Source organism: Sciurus carolinensis, chromosome 14 (assembly GCF_902686445.1).
Source record: "Sciurus carolinensis chromosome 14, mSciCar1.2, whole genome shotgun sequence".
Classification (NCBI taxonomy): Eukaryota; Metazoa; Chordata; class Mammalia; order Rodentia; family Sciuridae; genus Sciurus; species Sciurus carolinensis.
Genome location: NC_062226.1, coordinates 33,677,063 through 33,698,987, shown reverse-complemented (window position 1 = coordinate 33,698,987; position 21,925 = coordinate 33,677,063). Strand labels below are relative to the sequence as shown.

Genomic DNA, 21,925 nt, shown 5'->3' with positions numbered 1-21,925 from the left:
GGAGGGGCCTGGGGGAGAGGCCTGTGGTACCTCGGTGATCTTCATCCGCAGGCGGTGGTTTTCAGACTGCAGGCCCTCCAGGCGGGATGTGCTTGCTTGGTTCACGCTGGTGACCGAGGTGGACGTTTTGGAGTCTTCTTTCCTCTGATTCTGAGTGAACTGGAATCTCCTGTTCTGAGTGGCTGCATCTGGGTTTGTTCTCAGAGTGATGAGCTGAAGGGACAGTGGGGACTTGAAGAGAGAAGTCTGCTTCCTTCCTCCCAACTCTCTGCCTCCCTCCAGCATCTCCTAGACTGGAGGCTATGGGGGCCCAGGAAGGACACAGGCTGGGAGCCAGGAGCCCTGGGCTCAGGCCAGGCTCTGTCCCTTGCTTGGGTGTGATCTTAGGTAGGCTCCTTCCTGGCCAGGAGAAGTTGGTCTCCTGGCCCTGATTCCACCAGGGTCCCCAACATCAGGTGGGGGCCACCCAGGGCCCCTCAGGCCTAACTGTAGCTGAGCCTCCCTCTGCCTGTGCCTTGCTCCTTGAGAAGATCACACAAGGAGGGGACAGTTGTGAATACAAAGCCTCAAGGAATGTGAAGCCCCCGCTCATGAGAACATTCATAAATTTTTGCCAGAAGGCTGGTAAATAGCTTTGTCACTGGCAAAGAAATTCTAATTATTTTAGCATCTTAAAAATATATTTATTATCTTAAACTCCTTGTAGGACAGAAGTCTGGGCAAGAAGACTTATTATTTTTAAAATAAAAGACAAAAAGTTGCCACTTGACTGGGATCTTACCCTTTATTCTAGAAATATCTCTGGTTCTGGGCTCAGCACTGGAAAGAAGGAGCTGAGTGAGCCATGGCTTCTGGCCCTCAGACCTCGAAGTCCGGAGGTGTGGGGTGGGGCTGAAGAAGGACGGAATCTTCTCTAGGCCAGAAGGAACGGAGGCCAGTGTGCCCACCGGGTGGAGGGTCGGGAAGGGCGGTGGGGGAGGAACCCAGGGGAAACCAGGACATTCACACCTGCAGCGAGGCTGGGGGTGGCACCTAAGGGAGGGGCAGCTTGGATGGGGAATGGAGTTCTCTGTGGGGAGCAGCGGCCAGAGGAGCCCTGAGAGTCCTCAAAGTCGACCCAACGTTGGGAACTTGGTTGTGGAGCCAGGAGGGCAACAAAGGTTATTCAAGGTGACAGAGCAGAAGGCCACTATGGGAGCTGGGCTCAGAGAACCATCTAGCATCTTTCTCAGGAAGGAGAGTATCAGAGTGCAGGCCAGGAAGCTGCGGCACTGGCTTGGAGCCTGGGTAGGCTGGACACCAGAGGAGGAAGAGGCACGGACGCGGCAGGTCCTGAAGATGGGCCCTAGGGAGCACCTGGGTGCTTGAGGGTGACAGCACCTTGTGTAGCCTCTCTCCCTAATGGTGCCAGGGCTCCTCTTCTCTGCAGCCCCTCCCTCCCCAAGTCAGTGCCCCTCGGCTTCCTGCCTCCTCTTCACCCTTGAGAACCACGGAGGTCTGGCTTCTCTCCACAGACCCCAGGGCAGGGGTCCTCCGGGGTCAAGGCCTCCGGCTCCCTTGCTCCCTGCTACGCTATGATGTGTGCAGAGTACCTCTTCAAGGGGTTCTGGGGGTTGGCCCTTCAGAAAAACAGGAAATGTAAGTGCCCACTCCAAATGGCCTTTCCTTTTGACCCAGTAATACCGCTCTAATTGCATCTCAGGGAATAATTGGAAACAAGGAAAACATGTTACATAGAAAAACTGTTCACTCATAATATATTCAAAAAAAATCTGTGGGCAACTGCAGTGCTCGCTAGGAAGGGAGCAAATGGACATGTCAGTTATGGACCTTCCTCTCGATGATGGTCGCAAACGTGGGGAAACACCAGGGACACACAGGTAGGCAGAAGAGGCAAACTACAAAGTAAAACGTGTGCCCTAGTTACGATCAGATCTTCAAAAGCATCATCTCCCAGCCTTTGAAAATCAGAAAGACCAGCAGTCAACAGCAAACACCCTGACAGTGAAAAACAGCCAAGAAAATGTGAAGCTTTGTTAATTTTGGGATGACAGGACTGTGAGGTTCCTGAAAATCTAGCTCTTCTCTGCATTTTTGAAGCTTTCTGTAATGTGAGTTGTCCCGGCTACAGTTTGGATAGGTTTGGGTGCGTTCCCCAAAGCTTGTGTGTGGGAAGCTCTGTTCTCAGGGTGGCAGAGGTGAGCTGGTGGGTCCTTCAGGAGGTGAGGCTCAGCTGGGAGGTCCTTAGGTCATTGCAGGCATGTTTTTGGGAGAGTTTAGTGTAGTTATCATGGAACCGAGTTAGTTCTAGGGAGAGCAGATTGTTTTAAGAGTAAGCCCCACCCCTGAATGGCTCTCTGGCTTTGTCTTGAGATGTGTTCTCTTCCTCCCTTGTGTGCGGCTGCTGCTCTGACCCCCATCTGCTATGAGATCCTCCCTGGAGCATAGCCAGCACTGGTGCCATGCTCTCCAATCTCCACAACTATGAGCTAAATAAACCTCTTATCTTTATAAAGTTAACCAGCCTCAGTTATTTCATCATAGTAACAGAAAATGGACTAAAACTGTCATTGTCATAAAAAGGGAATGATGTTTAAAACCTTAGAAAATGGAGAAAGCCTAGCAATGGAATCAGAGGCCAGAGACCCAGTACCTTTGGCACAAACACCAGGCAGAGGGTGATGGTGCTGCAGAAGATGATGACCAGAGCCACAATGCAGAACTGCACGTTGGGCTGGTCCCGGGTCAGGAAGGACACAGCGGCCCCAATGATGCACATGATTCCCACGTTGTAGACGCTCATCCCAATGTACTTGCTGTCATTGAGGGCAGGGATGCTGACGTTGCGGGTCTCCCAAGCTAAGAAACAACCGAACAACTGCAATGGTAAACAGAAAGGAGAGATGGTCATCACCAGGTGGCAGCAGACACGCCCTGCCCCAAGAAACTGCCACACGGGAGGCCGCTCAGGAAGGAGGGGCTGCAGAGAGGGAAGCTGGGGACTTTGCTGCCCGGCATGTCTCCTGGATGCCACCATCTGCCTTCACACATGGCCCTGGGTTGCGTCCCACTGAGGAAATACAGACTGAGGTGTGTGACAGATGCCTGGTTCTCCTTCACCCCCATGGCTGGTTCATTCACGGACCCACCAGAGGGAAGGGACTCCATGCATGATCTTGACCAACTCCTCTCACTCTCTAGAGAACACTGAGGCCCAGAGAGGGAGAAGGGGCTTGCCCAAGGCCACACAGCAATATGGTGGCAAAAGCAGGTGTATCTCTAGAAGTTCAGTCTAGTCATTTTTTTCTATTAAACTGGGCATATACCTTGGGTGGGGACTTGTATCATCTCCCAGTGTACACAGCCTCTCAGGACGGAGACATTTCCCAACTTGTCTTTGAAGGGAAAGGGCGCTGCATTTCCTCCCTAAAAGCCAGAGTGCGATGGGGTGGGGGAGATTCAGCCGCTGTCTCAGACCATGTGATGAGGATGGGTGGGTAACAGGAAGCAAGGAGCCAAGATTCTGGGGGCCCTTGGCTAGCCCTGATGGCTTGCTCTGGAGTAGGTTTCCTGGAGAGGAAAATCACCTCTCTAATTACTAGTGACTTGGGTTTTCTTTCACCTGCAACTCTATTCCTGACCAATATATCTCCCTACAGAAGGGACCAGGGTAGAGACCAAAGTGGAGGTGTGAGCCTTCACCGGAGGCCCCAGGGGAGGGTGGGCGGCAGGGGAAGAGTGCCAGGGCTTCCGCTTGGTCCCGCCCCTCCTTGCCTTTGGCCTCAGCCCTGCAGCTCCAGGCAGGGTCGGCTGCACCATCCATTCACCATGGATGAACGATGAGGAACCGTTTGTGAGGTTGGTTTAGTCTGGCAGCATGATGCTGTGTGGTAGAAATGAGCTGGCTCTGTGGCCTGGGGCAAGTCACTTCACCTCTCAGAGCCTCACTTTCAACTCTGTGAGATGGGAGTATGACTAACACTCGTCTTCAGGGAGAGCTCGTTGCAGGTGAGGACGTCCTGCACCCAGGGAAGTGCCAGCTATTGCATGGTGATGTTATTGTATACACCCTGGTGGTTTTGCTCTCCCCGTCCTTATTCCTCCATCCTTTCCTCTAAATGTATTATCTTGCAGGTTGATTTCTCCTCCTCCTCCTTTTAAAACAATCTTATTTTAATTTATTTTGGTGCCAGGGATTGAACCCAGGGGCACTTACCCACTAAGCCACAACCCAGGACCCTTTATTTTTTATTTTGAGACAGAGTCTCACTAAGTTGCTGAGGCTGGCCTTGAACTTGGCGATCCTCCTGCCTCGGCCTCCCAAGTTGCTGGGATTACAGGTGTGTGCCACTGTGCCCAGCCTCTCCTCTGTGTGTGTGTGTGTGTGTGTGTTTGTGTGATGCTGGGGATGGAAGCAGGGCAGCTCTACCCCAGAGCCACATCCCCAGCCATTTCTATAATTTTTTAAATTTTGAGATGGTCTTGCTAAGTTGCCTAGGCTGGCCTCAAACTTGCCATCCTCCTGCCTCAGCCTCTTGAGTAGCCACCATGCCCTGCTCTGATTTATTCTTTAAAAAATTTCCTCAAGAAATAGGGAACCAGTAGCCCAGGAACCAGAGGCTGAGTGAGGGAAGCAAAGCATCAGCTGTTGGGGCCTGTGCTTTGCTGGTTCCTTCACGTGAGACTTGCTGCAGTCCCAAAGGGGCTGTGCCATCTAACAGCAGGAAGCAGAGGCTTGCCAGGTGGAGTGACCTGCCTGGGGACCCAGGGCAGGGAACATCAGGGCTGGATGGTTGCCTGGAACTTCAGTGCTCTGACAGGTGGTTAGCATGGCCACCTCTACCACACTGCCAGTGTACCCACCAAACCCGCAGAAAGGTCTCCACCAGTCATTAAATGTGGGCATGCCTGGGGACCTGGCGGTTGCTTGCAAATCTCTCAAGTGTCAGGAGAAAACAGTGGTACATTCTTAGACCTTCAAGAAACAGAGAAAGAACTTGTGGGCATGAGCTACACTGAGGCGGAGTTCAGTGGAGAGCAAGGAAGAATTTTCTAGCAAAGTAGTGACCCGTCAGTAGCTGCCCTAACTCATCTGGGTCCCTGGAAACTGAATGTGGATTCATTAGAAAAAAGGGTCCTTGCAGATGCCATAAGGATTCTGTCATGAGATCATCCTGGGTCATCCTGATGGTCCCTAAATCCAATGGCAAGGACTGGGAGGAAGGTGGAGAAGGCCACGTGAAGATGGAGGAGACTAGAGTTACGCAGTCACAAGCCAAGGACTGCCTGGAGCCACCGGCACTGCAAGAGGCAAGCCAGGATTCTCCCCTAGGCCCTCGAAGGGAACGTGCCTGCCTTGATTTTGGACTTCCAGCCTCCAGTGAGAGAGTACATGTCTGTTCTGTGAAGCCGCCGTGTTGTGACTTTTTGTCATGGCAGCTGAAGGAAACTAATACGCACCCATGGGTGGCAAAGGCCGCTTTGAGAAGGGTGAGTTCCCATGACTGGTGCTGTGGAAGCAGGAAGCATGTGATCACTGGTTGGTGGACACTACTGAGCTGTGTGTGCTCTTTCCAGCCCAGAGTGCCTGTGCTTCCGGAACAGAAGGGGTAGGGGTAGGGCAGGGTGGGATTTTAGCTATAGACCCTAAAGGCCAGGAGGGCCACGGAGGGTCCCTGCATACACTCTGGAAGGGAAGCACATGGACTGTCAAAGCCAGCTTCTGTTGAGGCGATCCAGCTGGGGCACTGGCTTCACTGGATAGACAGTCATCTCCCAGCTCTTTGGGAAGTAGGTGGGAGATCACGAATGGTGAAAACATGGCCGACAAATCCAGTTTAAAGATGTCAGTATGATTTGCTATCATCTAATTCATGGAGCCTCAGAATCGAGGGACATGGAGGCTGGAAGGATCTTGGGGAGAGCCTAGTTTCACTCTCTTTATTCAATAAGAACCGGGGTCGTCCCCTCAGCAGGCCTCTGTGTCACAGCCCATCCTTCTCAAGGGCTCCCTTACCTCTGTGGGCGCTGTTCCCTGTGGAACAAAGTTCTTTATATGGAGCTGGGGTCTGTGAGTGGCGACTTTGCCTTTTCTGATCCGTCTGGGCCATCCACCTCTGGCAGCTCTTCCAGCATTTGGTGACCATGTTCCCTGTGTGTACTCTGCCCAAGTCCAGGACCTCTGGCCAGGCCTCTAGTTCCTGGTCCCACCCTGTAGAGGGTCATCACCCTGAGGGGTCCAGATTGTGACCAAGTGGTCCTATAACTCCCACTGGGGCTCAAAAGACCTCTGTGGAAATCATAAGTCTCTGGGACCATCTTTGCCTCCGGTTCCCTAACGCATGCCCTTCTGGTGTGTCCTCTCGCAGGACGCAGGGCCAATCACTAACAGTTCCATGAGGCAACAGCACATTTGGGTGGCCCAAGAAACTACAGTTCATTTAACTTTTGGAGACAGCTTCATTCTTGAAGGGTCGACCTAGGCTACACCAGGGTGGGGGTGACCTTTCAAGTCCCTCCTAACACTGAAATTCCACACCTGTATGATGGCTTTGTCTGAGTCTCTGGACTCAGAGACTGGAGGTTACCTGGTAGCCTTTGGCAAGTCATTGAACTTCTCTGAGCCTTACTTTCCTCATCTATAAAATGGGAATGATTTCATTCACCTCCCATGATGTAGAGAGGATCCAGTGAACTGTGGACCATGAGCACATGTTGGAGCTCACAGATTGAGCCACCCGGTGATGCTGTGAGGCACACTTACTAGTCGGGTGATCTTGGGCAAGACACACTGCCTCAGTGTTCTCATCAGGGAAATGGGGATATTATCTGTACCTGTCTTCTAGGTTGTGGAGTCCGAGAAGACATGGTCGAAGCCGGGACTGGCAGAAAGTAAGTGCTTAGTCAAAGGGGCTCTATTTTTATGTTGATGAAGGCCCTAGGAGAGAAAGACCCCACAGAGCAGTGCCCTCAACGGTCTCGTGCTCAGCACCTACCATGAGAAGCCCCTTGTAGGCGTAGACGATGCCGAGCCAGATGGTCATGTGGGTGTTCTCGCAGTGCTCCAGAAGTGGGCGGATGGAGATGTCCCGGCCTGCTGGGTCCGGCTGTGCAGAGAGAAGACAAAGCCCAGGGATGGGCTGGGTACCTCCAGCAGCTGGAGCCCTATCCAAGGGCCCCTTTCCCTTCTGTGAGCATAGCCAACACCCCCATTCATTCAGAAGGATTCCTGGACTCCACTTTATGTCCCCACCACGTGGGGCTTAGGCCTCACTTGGTGTTGACAGCCTTCTGTGTTGGTGACAGTTCAACTCTGCACTCCAGGTCTCTGTGTTCACCTGTCCAGCTTGAGTTTGAGCTCCTGAGGGTAAGAATGAGGTCGATGCTGTGCCCCTAGGACAAGATGGGCCCCAGAGAAGACACCTGTGACCGTTTGTTGAAAGAGGGAGAGAATTAGGCACTGAATGAGGTCAGGAGGTCTTCAGGTGTCTCTGGGACTAACCCAGGCAGCTGGAGACACACCACTGGCCTGGCCAATCTTGGGGCCTGCCAAGCTCCTCTCAGGAGAAATTCTTGCACCTCCGCCATTGTGGAAGCAGTAGTGGCAGACGTGTTATGTACCACGTGACCTATGCTGGGCCAGAACTGATTGGACAAGAGGAGGGCCTCTGGATCCAGCCAGCCAATCCCAAGGCTGGTCAGAGATCTGTGAGGTTTCTGATGGAGCGGATCCTACCCAAGCATATTCTCTCTCTCAGGAATTTAACAGTGAAATTCTGGAAGAAAACCAGCCAAATAATGGCAAGAGGACAAAAAGTCCTCTATTTACTGCATATTTATTTTTTCTGACCCATTTGAGAGTATGTGGCAGATATCCTGACCCTTCACTTCTAAATATCTCAGTGTGAATTCCCTAAGAATGAAAACATTCTGACAATCACACACACTTACAAAATTCAAGATATTAAATACCCATACAATATATTATCTAACATATTGACCATTTCCAAATTTCACTAATTGGTCCAATAATATCCTTTAAGGTACTTGTGGTATTTCTGAAGCAGCATCCATCATAGGGCCGTGTACTACATTTACTTGTTGGGTCTCTCTGGTTTTGCTTAATCTCAAACACTTCCTTGGTATACTGTGTCATTGATATTTCTGAAGAATTCACATCAGTTATTTTGTAAAATGTCCCTTGGTTTGGGTTTGTCTGAATGTGTTGTTATGATTAGATTCAGGTTATGCATTCTTGGCAGGAATCCTATATGAGTGAAGTCCTTGCCTGAGTGCTTCACATCAGGAACACTTGATGGCACTCTTTCCCATTATTGGTGACCTTAAGTGTGATCACTCGATCAAGGTGATGGCTGCCAGGTCTCTCCACTAGAAAGGTACCATTTCCCCTTTGTAATTAATAAATAATCTGTGGGAGCAACTTTGAGACTGAGTATCCTGTCTCCACAAACCAACTCAAGGGCTTGAGCAGCCATTGAGGGTTCCTGAGTCATGTTACTTTTGAAGCTGTGAAATGGTGATTTGCCAACTTATCATCTTATTTGAATACTTCACATTCTACTGCAAATGAGCGCTTTCCTTTCTTCCCACTTATTTTGGACTCATGGGTTCCTTCTAATTTGATGTCTTGTAATCCACTGCTACCATTGTTAATTTTGATGCTCAAATATTTCCAGATTTGACTAGTGGAAAACCCCTTTATGTTGCCACCCATGTTTCCCCCCACATTTCTATAATTTTTTGAGCAACTTTTTGCTTCTTGCTATAAGAGCTTCCAGTTCTCTTGGCTCTGTCCTTGTCCCAGCATTGGAATCAGCCATTTCCATGAGGGGCCCTGGTTCTTTTTCGTGCATAATGGTGTTTCAAAACCAAAATTTGGGCACTTGATGTGCTCACTGTTTCCAGGGTGTCATTACTTATTTCTTCTGCCTGTTGGTATCTAATCTAATCCAATCTAATCTAATCTAATCTAATTTCTCTACCATCTATATCTGGATAATTACAGATAAGACCATATCACAGAGTTCTTGCTCCTTCTCATTTCATATTTGCGTCTCTCTTCTGTCACAGTGAGATCCCTGGCTTCCGATAACATCAAAATATTTTCTCATTTACTCAATCCTACCAAAGAGTTTCAGTAATGATACACAGATATACTTATCCACCAACCAATGTTGAAGGTTTCTTTGCAAATCTGTTTGCCTTTGGAATGGATCCCACCAAGGGCATTTTGTCAAAGAACTATGTTCAGTAGGTTGTATTCTGCTAGAGTTGTTCTGTCAAGGCCTGGCAGTAAAGGGTGGGCAACTTCAGGATCAATAACTGGGAGGAAGGGTCACCTATAATCCTGACTCTTTTGGCATTGCTCTCTAGGCCTGGCCCCTGAGGCAGGCAAGGCCTGGGGTCCTGTGAGTGGGGAGAGAAAGGGCTCCCATATGGGAGCAAGAAGATCTGGGGGAGGGGTATGTGAGCTCAGGCCATCTTGTAACCAGGAGATCCAGCTGCATGCTCTGTTAGATTTGATTTCCCTTTGGCTGTCTCAAGCCACAGAAGGCCTTGGTTTGACTTCTTTGGGTTCACAGGTATTAAGTACACACTTGGGTCTAGTGCTAGAGGTGACAGCAGGGTACCCAGAGGACTCTTCAGTGAGAGAGTCCATAGGGGAAGATGATATCCAGAAACCAAAGTAGAGTGGTCTGGGATAGAAATTTCCCGTCCATGGCAACCCTCACCCCAGAGCTGAGCTGCATTTTACTCTGGGTAATGGGGTTTCCTGACATCCTGTCATTGTTTAATTAAGGAGACAGAATGGACTTGGTCTTAAGGTCAACATTGACATGGTATCAGAATCTGGGTCTCTCCAGGGTCTGACAACCACACAGTCATTGGAATACAGTAGCACAGACCCATACGGTCATGCGTGAGTGGCAAACCCATTAATGATGATTGCGTCTGTCGTTCTACAGTGAAAGGCAGTAATTTATGACGGACTCTTAGGTTCTCTTAGGAGTAGAGAGGATGGTTCTGGCACACACCAGAATGTGTACGTTCAATGTGACTAAAACTCAGTTCACAGTAAACTGACAATGGTTGTCTGACTTACATACCTCCGTGACAGGAAGCCCCTCCCTCTGCTTCTCAGTGAGATGGTTGCATGGTTCTTTTATTGAACCAGAACCTTCTCTCAAACTGCCACACATTTCTGTCCATCTTTCCTCTCGGACTCCCCAGGATAACTTCCAGTTCTCTCTCTGAGTCAGGAAAGGAAGATGCACAAGAAGGGACACATCACCTGTGCTTTCCTCTACGGGGACCCTGGGCCTACAGCCTGCTCTGCAGAATTGAGCTCAACACTCCAGGCGGTGCTGAGCCTCCTGCCTGCCCCTGCTCTAAGTCTCCGTGGCTCAAAAAAGTATCTGTCTCCCCTGGTGAGTCATCTCAGCCCATCAACTAGCTTTCACAGAGCTGCCACTGACTGGCTTCTTTCCCCTTCAGCTGCCAACATTCCAGCCTGGTTACTTTTTACCTCATTAGCAGCTTCCCCTCCCCCATGGTCCCATCCTGGTCTCCTGCGACCTCTTTGAATTCTGTAATCCCAATTGGTAACACCTGGCCTTTCAGTTCCCCACCATCCTCAGTAACCTGGAGCATGGCCTGGGCTGGGGGGCGCAGGGGCAGCGGAGGGCAGCAGCGCAAAGGGCCACCCAGGTATTAGACGGGGGTGTGACCCCAGGACCGCCAGAGCCGCTTCGCCCCCATCACCCCAGTTCTCAAGCACTGATTCGCAAATAAACCTCCCAGGTCTTCTGGTCATTCGTGTGGCCCTCAGGTTGCCCCATCTCTGCCCTGCAGGACACGGATCCAAGAAGCAGGGTGAGAGCAGTTTCAGGAGCGGCGTGGCTCCTGTCCTCGTGAAGCTGGGGGATGGGGAAATCCGTGCATAAAGTCAAGCGATTCTTGTACTGAATCCCAACCCTGGCTGAGCAAGTCGCACCTCTTAATTGATCCAGTCTGATCCTGCTTGGGATGAGGTTCCCCGTGTCTGCGCAGTCACACACACTGAAGCGGGGAAGAGACCCGAGGGCGGGGGTGGGAGCCTCCGCCTGAGCGCTTACGTGGCGTCATTGTCGTGCACCAAAGCACCGCTAGAGGGCACCAAAGAACCGTGCGAAGGCTCCAGCCCGCGCAGGGATTACCCGGGGCTGAGGACACAGCATTACTGTGGTTTAGTGGGGCTGGAAATGGTGAGGCCATTGGCAACATCTGGCGCTACTCTGGAAAGCATTCACTGGCCTTAAACAAGGCCAGATTTCCAAGCATCATTGCCGACCCACTCCACAGCTTCCAGGGCAGCTGGTGAAGGAGGAACTGGAGAGCGCCGGCCCTAATTGGACACTGCATTGGGCCTGCTCCAGCGTGGGCTGTCCATCCAGCCCAGGCCAAGCCAATACAGGGCACCAACCCTGCAGATGGCATGCTGGGATCTCACGGCAGGGCCTGAGTCTCCATTTCAGGCCCACTTCTCTGCACAATTGCGACGACTGCTTTTCCACTCTCTTAAGCATGCTTCTCTTGCTTGGGATGACTGGCCTTCAGGGACTTCCAGCGGGCTTGTTTCTCTTCTTTATTTTTCCTTGTTTCTCACCTGGGCAATTATCAAAGTAATTATTCATTTAATTCACAATTATTAAGCACTACCATTTGCCCAGACTTGTGTGAGCACAGGGAAGAGTCCTGTCCTCATGGGTCTCCTTTTCCAGTAAGATCAGGATGGCTTCATGAGAAGTGGCCTCAGAGGGGAGTAGGTTGGCCTCGCTCCATGACAGCAGCCATAAGGACACTGAGGCTTGCCTTGTCATAAGTGAAAGCTGCATTGGTTGCCAGGGTCATAATTTTATTCACACTATCTTGGTGAAGATATCTAAGACTTCTACACGGTGTTATGCCCATGTAACAGATGAAGAAACTGAGGCACAGGGAAGCTAAGTAACTTGTCCAGAATCTCCAGTTAACGTCTCAGAGCTGAGGTGAAATCAGGCCTGTCTCATTTCCAAACCAGTGCTTTACCTTGTCTCTCCTAAGCACTGGGTCGGGTTCCAAGGAGAGTGGCTATAAACCTGCTTTGTGAACTGTGAGGTGCCATGCTCCAGGTAAGAGTGACTTAATTGTTGAGCATTCCAGAGCAGCCTTCCCTGGAGCCCTGGAGCCCTGCAAAAGCTGTACTCGGGGCTGCAGTCTCAACTCTAGCTGAGAAAATGCTCTTCCTGCCTGGCAGGGTGCTCTTGCCCAGTGGAAAGGCTGGGCCTGTTTTGTGATGGCTGGAGGGCGGACGTGCTCGCACCTGGCTCCTGGTCTGGCACTGCTCAGTGGGAGGCAGGCAGAAGCTGCCTGGGAAAGCCTTTCTCATCTGTGCAGTGAAAGATGAGCAGCTGGCCTGAGAGTCCCTGTGCAGAGTGCAGTTCTTCACAAAGTAGGTCAGTGGCCCCTGCAAGTGTCCTGTATTGTCAAGTTGCACAGTGGACAGACAGCAGGTCGGGGAATAGGTGGAGGTATGGTCAAAGCCTGGTCAGGCTACTGACTTCCTGGGTGACCCTGGGCAAGCCCTTCTCCAGACCTCAGTTTTTCATTTGCAAAGTGGGCCCATCGCTTAATTTATAGCGTAGTTGATATGAGCATGGATCAGTGGGGAGGACGGTATTCGTCCGACATTTAGTCATTTAAAATGGACTCAACCTGCATTTCTCATGTGCCTACGGTGCGTCACGCACCACCTCAGGTCCTGGCATATAAGACCAGTACAATGCTTGGCCCCTTGGAGCGCACGTCCTAGTGGACTCAGATGTGTACCCAGAACAGCTGTGAACGCAAGTGACGGAGAACTCCAGCGTCCCTTGGAGCCTTGATGGGGGCCCTGCTTTGGGTCACTGGTCTGGAAAGGCCTGTGTGAGGTGGTGGCATTCCTCTGAGGCTGAAGGATGTGGAAACCTAGAAGGAAGGACCTAAAGTGGCAAGGACGTTCGGGTGCGTCAGGAAGCAGAAGGAGCAGGTGTGGTGGGGCGTCGCAGTCAGGGGCAGCGTGGGGTCTCCCTGGATGATGTGCTCACAGGTCACCCAGAAGCTTGGGAGGATGCAGATGCAGGATGGTGGGCCTGGGTGGGGCCTTGGAGGCTGCACCTCTAAGCAGCTCCCAGGGGGCACACACTGCGGGTCCCTGGACAGTCCTCTGGCAGCAAGGCCTTTCAAGGATGTTAAACTATGGGGTCCTCAGAGTGGACGTCTTCTGGTTAAGGAGGGTTCCCTGAGTCCCTTGCATACCTGTGACACAGAGGGTAAGGGTTGGGACTCTGACACTGGGTCAGACCCCGACACCCCCGTGTCCTGTGGGGGGTTAGGCCAGGGCACTTGGGGCTGGGCTGGGGTTCAGGCAGGGACAGGGAGGCCTTCACAGGGGTGGCCTGCAGGGTGCCATATGCCACTCACATCACGGGGCTCTTGGATGGGTCGCTCAGGCTTTTCCTATATGCGAGTGGCTCAGGTTCCCGGGCCTGGCCAGGGCTCCTTGTCGGTGGGTGTTGGGATGGGGCGGTGGGGGTTCCACCTTCTGCACGGCTCCCAGGGGCTGTCTTACAGAACCTTCTCCCTGGGCCATTTTCTTTTTCTTTTTTCTTTTTAATTCCAAAGTACTTGGCAAGATTGGTGGTTTTTTTCTGCCTGGGGGTGAATGTGTGTGTGAGTGTGAGTGTGTGTGTGTGTGTGTGTGTGTGTGTGTGTATCTAACCTTTCTGGGCTGCATATCAGATCCTGAGACAGCTGTTTTCCGGAGGGCAGGTGAGTGGACTCTGCCTCCTTTGTGGGGGATGAAAGATTCCATCAAGGAAGCCCCAGCAGGGCAGGGAAAGAGCGTAGGTTCCATTCCCACGTCCATGGCCTGCTGGCTGTGTGACTTTGAACACATCTCGAAGCCTCTCTGAGCTGTGACTTCCTCATCTCCAACATCCCAGGGCTGGCGAGGCCATCGAGGGAGGTAACCGGTGTGTTCCTAGCCTGCAGAGGCTGGAAAGCCCGCTCCCGATGTGTCAACCGTCATTATTATCTCCAACTGCAGAGAGTCACGGAGTGCTGGAGCTGGGGGAACCTTCCAGATCCTGCAGGGCTGGACTGCTTATCTCAACAGCAGCAGCCTGCGTCTCTAAGGCAGCAAAGCTAGAAACTGTCATTTCAAGGTAAGAATTTCTTTTTGAACGTTTGATTACAAGTTTGGGCGATTTTTTTTTTTTTTTTTTCAGAATCACAAATCCGGAAGGGACCAGGGGCTCTCGGGGGGCACTTTGGGCAGTGTTCCTTTGGAGGGGCAGAGTGTGGTTCTTTACTGTGTGGGGCACACAGAGCCTGCCAGACCCTGGGCACTCAATGCCACAGATGTCCTCAAGTCTCGGTGACAGCCAAATCTCCCTCCTCTGGCTCCCTAATTCCAAACACTAAGGGGCTTATGCACTAATCCAATTCCTCTTTTTAGACACGGAGAAACTGAGGCCAAAAAGGATTCATAGCAACGGGTGGTGCAGTGCCCTGGCCTCTGTCCTCTGCCCTAAGTGCTGGAGGAACAGCCCGAGCAAAGGCACCAAGGCTGGACCGTCCAACCATCCGTGTTCAGGAAGCAGTGTGCGAGAGGCGGAGGGTGGCAGGGGACCCGTCTGAGTCGGCAGGTCCCCTGCCAGGTCTCATTCTGAGAGGCATCGCTGATTGGACTGGAACGTGACTGGGTGTCCTGGAAGGCCCATAGCCAGGGCAGGGCGTGTCGAGGGCGGAAGGCTGACGGCAGCCAGTCCTGACCCCGTGGTGGCCTTCTCAGCCCCATGTGCTTCACAGCCTGCGCTCTCTGATTTTGACCTCAGGGGACTATGGTGAAGGAGCCAGGAATTTTATACCCATGTTACAGGGGAGAAAACTGAGGCTCAGAAAGAACAAGAGACTTGCTCAAGGAGCCACAGGGAGTCAGAAGCAAGGTCCGAGCCAGACAGCTTTCCCACAGAGCAGGCAGGGCCAGTTCAGCTTTTCTCCTTCCTTGTGCCCTGGACGGGCTCCCCACTAAGGAGGAGCTACCACAGGGGCACCTCTCTGCTCCTCCCGGCCTGCTGAGACCTCTGGGGAAGCCTGGGGGGCAGGAGAGCTCACAAGTGCTGCCGCTGAGCCCACAGCCATGGCTCAGCGTTCTTCACCATGGGTGCTTCCTGAGGTCACGGCACCCTAGGCACCTGGGAGTCTGCAGTGCCCAGCATGAGGTGCGCTCTTCGGTGAGCTTGCTGGGTCCTCTGCCCAGACGCACCCTCCCGGTATGCGATGGTGACGATGGCAGGGAGGGACATAGCGTGTTGGAAGCAGAGCTCTTCTTAGGCGCTGGAGGCTTCCCATGCTCCAGGGAGGAGGGAGAGGCGGGAGACCCAGGGCCTGTGGCCTGCAGATGTGGTTCCCTGACCTCCGTGCGTTTAGACATCATCTCCGGTATTGGGACCCAGGTGACTTCCGAGGAACACCCAGATTTCTGACTTCCCAGCAAGAGTCCCCCAGCAGCTCCTGTCCTGCCTTTGCACACAGCCACGTTCCTGAGCTGGCACTACGCTGCCGTCCCACACTCAGGCCACTTGTCCTACAAGTCCCCTGCGTGGCCTTCACAGGCCCTGGTGTCTCTGTCCTTGTTCCAGGATCAAGTGAACGCTTGGAGGAGTGTTCACGTCTAAGGCAATTTTCCAAGTGAGCAAGACCAACAGCAACTGATCTCTCTGAAGGTGGTGGAAGAGCTGGGCGCGGCTAAGAGCGGCTGAAGTCGGTGGACAGGGGTGCAGAGAACATTCTGCTGCCGGCCGCCAGGTGAGGGTCTCCTGCAGGGAGCCCACACCTATGGGGACTCCACAGCACCATGGAAGCTGGTGCTTTTTGGAAGCTCCATGCTGGTGACTCTGAGAGCCAGGAAGCGCCTAGAGCAGGAGCCTATGGGAAAGATCTGGAAAGGGCTGCAGGTTCAGGACAGCCCCAGGCCTTGGCTGTGGGGGCTTGAGGCGAACCTTCCCAGGAGGCCCTGAGGACATAGGGTTATGGAGCCACCCACGTATTTCCTGATTTTTATTTATTTATTCTTTTTTTTTTTGGTACTGGGGATCGAACTCAGGGCCTTGTGATTGCGAGGCAAGCACTCTACCAGCTGAGCTATCTCCCGTATTTCCTGATTTTTGTCGAAGCAGCATTACTGAATGGAAAGGTCTGAGTGGAAAGGGGCTCACTGACCTTTGGAAGGCAGGTCCCTCCCCTCGAAGGCCCCCTCAAGGGCCAATGTTTGGTGATTCCAAGGTGGCAAGCAGACATTCCCAGGCTCTGTTGCCCCCGCCCTCATCCCCCAATTTGTCAGTCAGAAATCAGCAGGATGCGTTTTTGGGGTCCTGTGGGTGTGACCCTGTCCTGCAGCCCAGGGATAAGGCTGGCCCACAGCTGGCAGGGTGTGTGGGTGCAGGCAGAGCCCACTGCAGTTAGATGCAGCACAGCAACGGAGGGGACAGAGAAGGACAAAGAGGCTGGAGAGAGACTTGGGTCCTTCACACACTGACCCTGTGCAGCAGGAGTCTGAGATGATATGAATTAAACCCTGGGAATAAATAGAATTGCAAGTATGACAGAGGAACAATCATGTGGCTTCTGCCTAGCTCTCACTGGAAACGAGGGAAGGAGAAAACAGCACCTGTTTGCTCTGCTGATCACCCTCCCTCTCCTGCGTTCCCAGCCCAACCCGCTCCCCAGCGCCATGGTCAGGGCTGCCCTAAAATCCTCAGCAGCCTCTTAGTCTCTGCTTCCCTCTCTTCCCCTTCTGTGGCCTTCCTGAGAAGGGAGTCTCTGCTGATTCTTTACCTCCTGCTAGTCTCCAGCCCAGCTTCCTGTGTCCCTGTCCCTCTGCATGCCCCCATGCCATGGATGGCTCCCCCTCATCTCCAGAGACCTCTGATGGGTGAAATGCAGGGCCCCGCCCCTCCCCCTCCTGGTCCTTCCCAGCATCCTCCACTGTCTGCACCACCTCCCGCAGTGGGTGGGCACCCCCAGCTTAGCATCGCCCCATTTGAACTCGCCATTCTCTCCCTCCACCTGCTGTTCTTCCAGGGCGTGCGAGGAACTGCTGTCCACCAGATGAGACGGAAACCCTGGCTTCTCCTCGGCCTTTCTCTTTCCTTCACATCCACCCCAGCACCCTCCATCTGGCCACCTGTGGAGGACTAGGGTGCCCACCTGGCAGAGGTCTCTCCCTGCACCTCCCTCTGCCCTAGGCTCCTGCAGTCCTTCCCAGTGTTACCTTCCGGCCTCCCTGCACCCAGCTCCTCCTCCGTGGGCCCTGTGATGCCATTCCCAACAGCTTCCAAACCTCAGAAGCACATCCAGACTCAAATCCCTCGTCCAGGCCTCTGTGATCAGACCCCATCTACCCACCCAGGCTGGTCCCACTATGGTGCCTGGTGCCATGAACGGCCACTGGCCTTGCATCTGGACAGAACCGTTGCCAGCTCATGCCAAGCCCTGGGTTTTCCTCTGAGAATGCTGGAGTCACCGCTTCCAGGGCTGTTCTGAGTATTTAAGCAAGAGCACCCTAAGACAAAAGACTACAAAGCCAAGACACAAACATGCCCCACGGTAATGCGGGCGAGAACAATACAGTCATTTCATTTTCCTGTTGTCATTCAGGGAGGCAAGTGTATTGGGAGCCACAAAAGTGCAATGTTGCAAAGACAGTTCCAAAATAGGACGTTGTAAATGCTGCCGCTGCCACTGCAGGCGTGTGTGGGAGTCCCTGGGCGGCAGCAGGCACGGAAAAGTGTGCGGCCCCTTCCCACGCTTCAGGGGGACTTGGTTTTCTGGCCAGTTGCTTTTCTGCCCTGCCAGGGCTTTGTCCTCTGTCCTGGGGACAGAGTTACCAGTGATGCTGTGACATGCCAATGTCATTATATCGTAAAGCTGTTGTCAATTCATCTCACACATGTCCTCTGGCAATAAATACATAGAAATGAACGTAAAGATAACACACGTCTGCTTCTGGGTAGCACCATTCTACTGTGTAGACTCCACCCAGGGCTCCTCCAGCCTTTCTTTGCCTACCCCTAGCGAGGCGACGCTCACCACCTCAGGAAGGAAGAAGCCCAGTTCCTGCTGGGTGCCGTGGCTCATGCCGATGGTCCCAGCAACTCAGGAGGCCAAGGCAGGTGGATCGCAAGTTCAAAGCCAGCCTCAGCAACTTAGTGAGGCCTCAGCAATTTAGTGAGACCCTGCCTCAAAATAAAAATAGAAAGAGCTGGGGATGTGGCTCAGTGGTTAAGAACCTTTGGGTTAAATCTCCGGTACCAGCCTTCTCCCCCCAAAATGCCCAGTTCATGGGCGGTCAGACAAAACTTAAACAGGAAACTTCCTTCTCATCCTAAGTTGCAACCTGTGTCCCCGGAATTTCCCCGGCTGGTCTCAGCCCTGCGCTCTGCGCCTCCTCCCTGGACACCAGGACCGCTCCTCTGAGTTAGACAGGGATGTGGCCTCTGAGCCTCCTCTCTTGGGGCCACGCCAACTCCACTCACACGGCAGTTTCTTATTCTTTCCCCCTCCTTGCTGCCCTGGGCCTCATCACTACCTCCACAGGGTCTGGGGCTGGGACTGCTGCTTCCTCCCACCCCTCTGGCTGTTCCCAGGACGGCATTAGTCACACAGCAGCCTAACCACACCATGGAGCCTGGCAGTCCACACTGTCAATGTCCATGTTTAGGGAATATGTGGTCTTGAAACACACTCACACACACGCATGCACGCACACACATGCACGCACACACGCACGCACACACGCATGCACGCGCGCACACACCTGCACACACACGCGCACGCACACACACCCCTCTGGTGTTCCTCAGAGACCTGAGCACCGTGCGTCCCGTGATCCAGAATCCCTGACTACCTTCCTCTGCGGCCCAGGAGCAATGCCCCCAGGGGTCTCCCTGTCATCCCTCATGACCTCTCGGTGTCTCTTTTTCCAGTCAGGGTGTGCCACTGAGCGGACAGTTCCAGAAATAGGCCACCGAAGGCTACTGGCGAGTGGCCTTAACGATCTGGGGACAAAATAATTAAAAGACCCACGAGAGGAGGAGCAGGCACTGCAGAGGAAAGACGGCGCCGGGAAGAACAGGGGTGTGGGTGTGAGGGGGGCTATAGTCCAGCGTTGTTTCCTTGAACCAAAAAGAGGTGGCATGGCTTTGGCCCAGCCAAAGAAAGAAAAGGCCCTTACGGTTAACTTGGCCTTTTCCACCTGTGATCTCACGGGTCCCTGTGACAGTTCTGCTGGTGGAAACACTGGTCCTGACTTACAGACGGGGAACTGAGCTCGGAGGGGCTAAGGGGACTGACCGGAGGGCGTGGAGACAGTGGCAGAGACCGGAGCTCACCATCGTCCTGTCTGCTTGCCCGCAGTCCTCGTTGTCTTAAAATTGGAAAATCAGTGTCACTGAGGTCCCATAACAGCCTGGCCAATGGCCCCAGGGGGAAGTGACATTCGGCTTTTCTGGGCTGAAGCGCAGAAGGGCTGTTGCGAGGCCTGGGTGCTCTTCACCTTGTGGTCCAGACCCCAGGCGGCCTCATGAAATCCGGCGGTCCTGAAGAACCCAAGGACCTTGCCTTTTTGCATTTAGCTGCTGAGACTCAGGGGCACCGCGGAGCTGAGCCCGACCAACCGGCACAGAGGGCGGTTACGTTTGCTGCTGTTATGAACCAGGCACTGTGCTAAGCTCTTCGAACGTCACCTCATCTGATCCGTCAGGAAAGTTCCACGGTTGTCCTTGGTATCCATGGGGGGTTGGCTCTAGGACGCCCTGCAGATGGCAAGCCTGAGGCTGCTCAGGTTCACTGTGTAAAGGATCGTGTGGCTCACACGATCCTCCCCACACAAGACCTCATCTCCAGAAGACTTATGATACTTACTGTAAGTGCTATGTCAACAGCTGTTATGCTGTATTATTTAGGGAACAATGAGGAAAAAAAAACCTGTACACGTTCAGTAGAGATGCAATTTGGTTTTTTTTTCTGAATATTCTCCCTCCATGATTGTTTGAATTTGCGCATGTGGAACAGAGAACAGGGACCTGACTGTATTCCCCCTTGTGCAACATGGGGAAACAGAGGCACAGAGAAGAGAAATCATTTACTCAGGGGCCCAGAGCCACTCGGGCGTGGACCTGGCAGTGGAAGCTGGGTCTTTGTGTGACTGGAAAGGCTGGAAGAGCCCCAGGGACAGGCAGGCACAGGCGACAATTGTGTTCCAGCACCCTGTTGGGCTCAGTGCTTCCCCGGAGGATGAGGACTGTGCGCATGGCTTTCTCATTCAGATTTGATGCCTGAGTAAAATCCTTGTGTGATGATTTATTATAGCAACACCGATTTTCCAATTTTAAGACAACAATGCCGTTGGAGATAAAATGGAAAGGAAACGGGGAGAACGCCGAGACCTGGGTCTGGAGCCTCACTGCGTCTTGCTTGAGCTATTCAGTGGCTCCCCACCCGCCCCCCACACCAGTGTCCCCTGCCCCACCACTCCACAGCCGGCTTTCCGGACACGCCCAGGTGTGTCCTGGACTCCCACCAGGCTCTCCATCCCTTCAGTAGCGCCTCCTAGACTCCCTGCCTCCGCATGTGTAAATATGAACAGGCTACATGGCCAAAGGGTCCCAGGGCCAAAGAAGTTTTGGAAATGCTAATGACATTTTTTTTTACTATTAAAAGTGAAAATTCCATTTACTAATTAAAAAAAAATTAAACTAAAGAGCTTTCTAGAGCTTTTAATATACTAAAAGTCCACTCTACATCTCCAAGAGGCAGATATATATTTTCCAGGTTGCTTTGGACCATGGACTCCCCATTCTCTTTTATTGTGGGTCACCTAATAGGATTAGTGTTCTAGGCCATGGATTTCGGGAAGATGTTTCTTTTGGACTCCAGTTTGAACTCCTCAGCTTAGTATTTGAGGCCTCCCGGGATCTGGTCCCAGACCACCCTCCGGCTTCAGGCCCCTGTCCCTGTCCGCCCCCGGGTTCCAGTCCTCCTCCCCTCTCCCCCACACCTCTTGGCGTTTATCATCTTGCTCAGAGCAAGGCCGTGGGGTTCTCTGAGCCCGACCCGGGAGAAGACAGGGATCAGGGAACAACGTTAGGAATGTAACAATGCGGCCCCTGTTCGGGAGAATGTTAAAAACACTCTACTAGTGACGTGGCCGAGATGAAAAAGGGGTGAACAGTTGCGAGACTAATTGAAAGCCATGTGTTTACCGAGGCTCAAAGAATTCCTTTTAGAAATGGGAGCCGGGCCTGCGTGTGCCAACCAACATGGCAAAATGGGTGCACGCTGGAAACAAAAAAGCACCGGGATATGCTGGGCAGAACCAAAGATATCGACGTGATTAATAAAGTAATTAACATGCACAGGAAATGCGGAGGCTGCCAGGAGGCTGATAAGAGAGGGTTATTAAAAAAGAATGAGCCATGTAGCAGGGAAGTGAAATTAAGCTTGGCATTTCTTTTTTCTCCTGGACCCCCAAAATACCCGAGTAATAAATAGGTCCTGACTTACCACAGAAATACCAATGAGGCTGCAGCCAGAGTTTGCAGCTGAACCCTCCCCGGCCAAATAAACACATCCATCAATCAATTAATCAGCTGGCCGGTCACCGAGGAGGTGGGGAAGCCCGTCAGGCTAGGGGATGCTCCAGCCCTTCCCGGTGGCATGGTTGATGGCAAGGTGGCCTTGGGCCCAGCTGCCCGGGCTCTGGTCTCAACTCTGTCACTTATAAATGATGTGATCAAGTGGCGGTCACTTGGCCTCACTGTTGCCATCTGCAAAATGGTCCCAA

At 52.7% G+C, this 21,925-nt stretch overlaps 1 protein-coding gene across 1 annotated transcript in view; it reads right to left on the bottom strand.

Moving 5' to 3' along the window:
* Gabbr2 (gamma-aminobutyric acid type B receptor subunit 2) overlaps window positions 1–21,925 on the bottom strand; it is a 345,550-nt gene that overhangs the window by 11,982 nt on the left and 311,643 nt on the right. The window contains exons 14-16 of the mRNA XM_047525637.1: window positions 6,996–7,106; window positions 2,654–2,878; window positions 31–213 (exon numbers count right to left, since the gene is read on the bottom strand). Coding sequence (XP_047381593.1) covers window positions 31–213; window positions 2,654–2,878; window positions 6,996–7,106 — 519 coding nt within the window. The remainder of the gene's footprint in view (window positions 1–30; window positions 214–2,653; window positions 2,879–6,995; window positions 7,107–21,925) is intronic.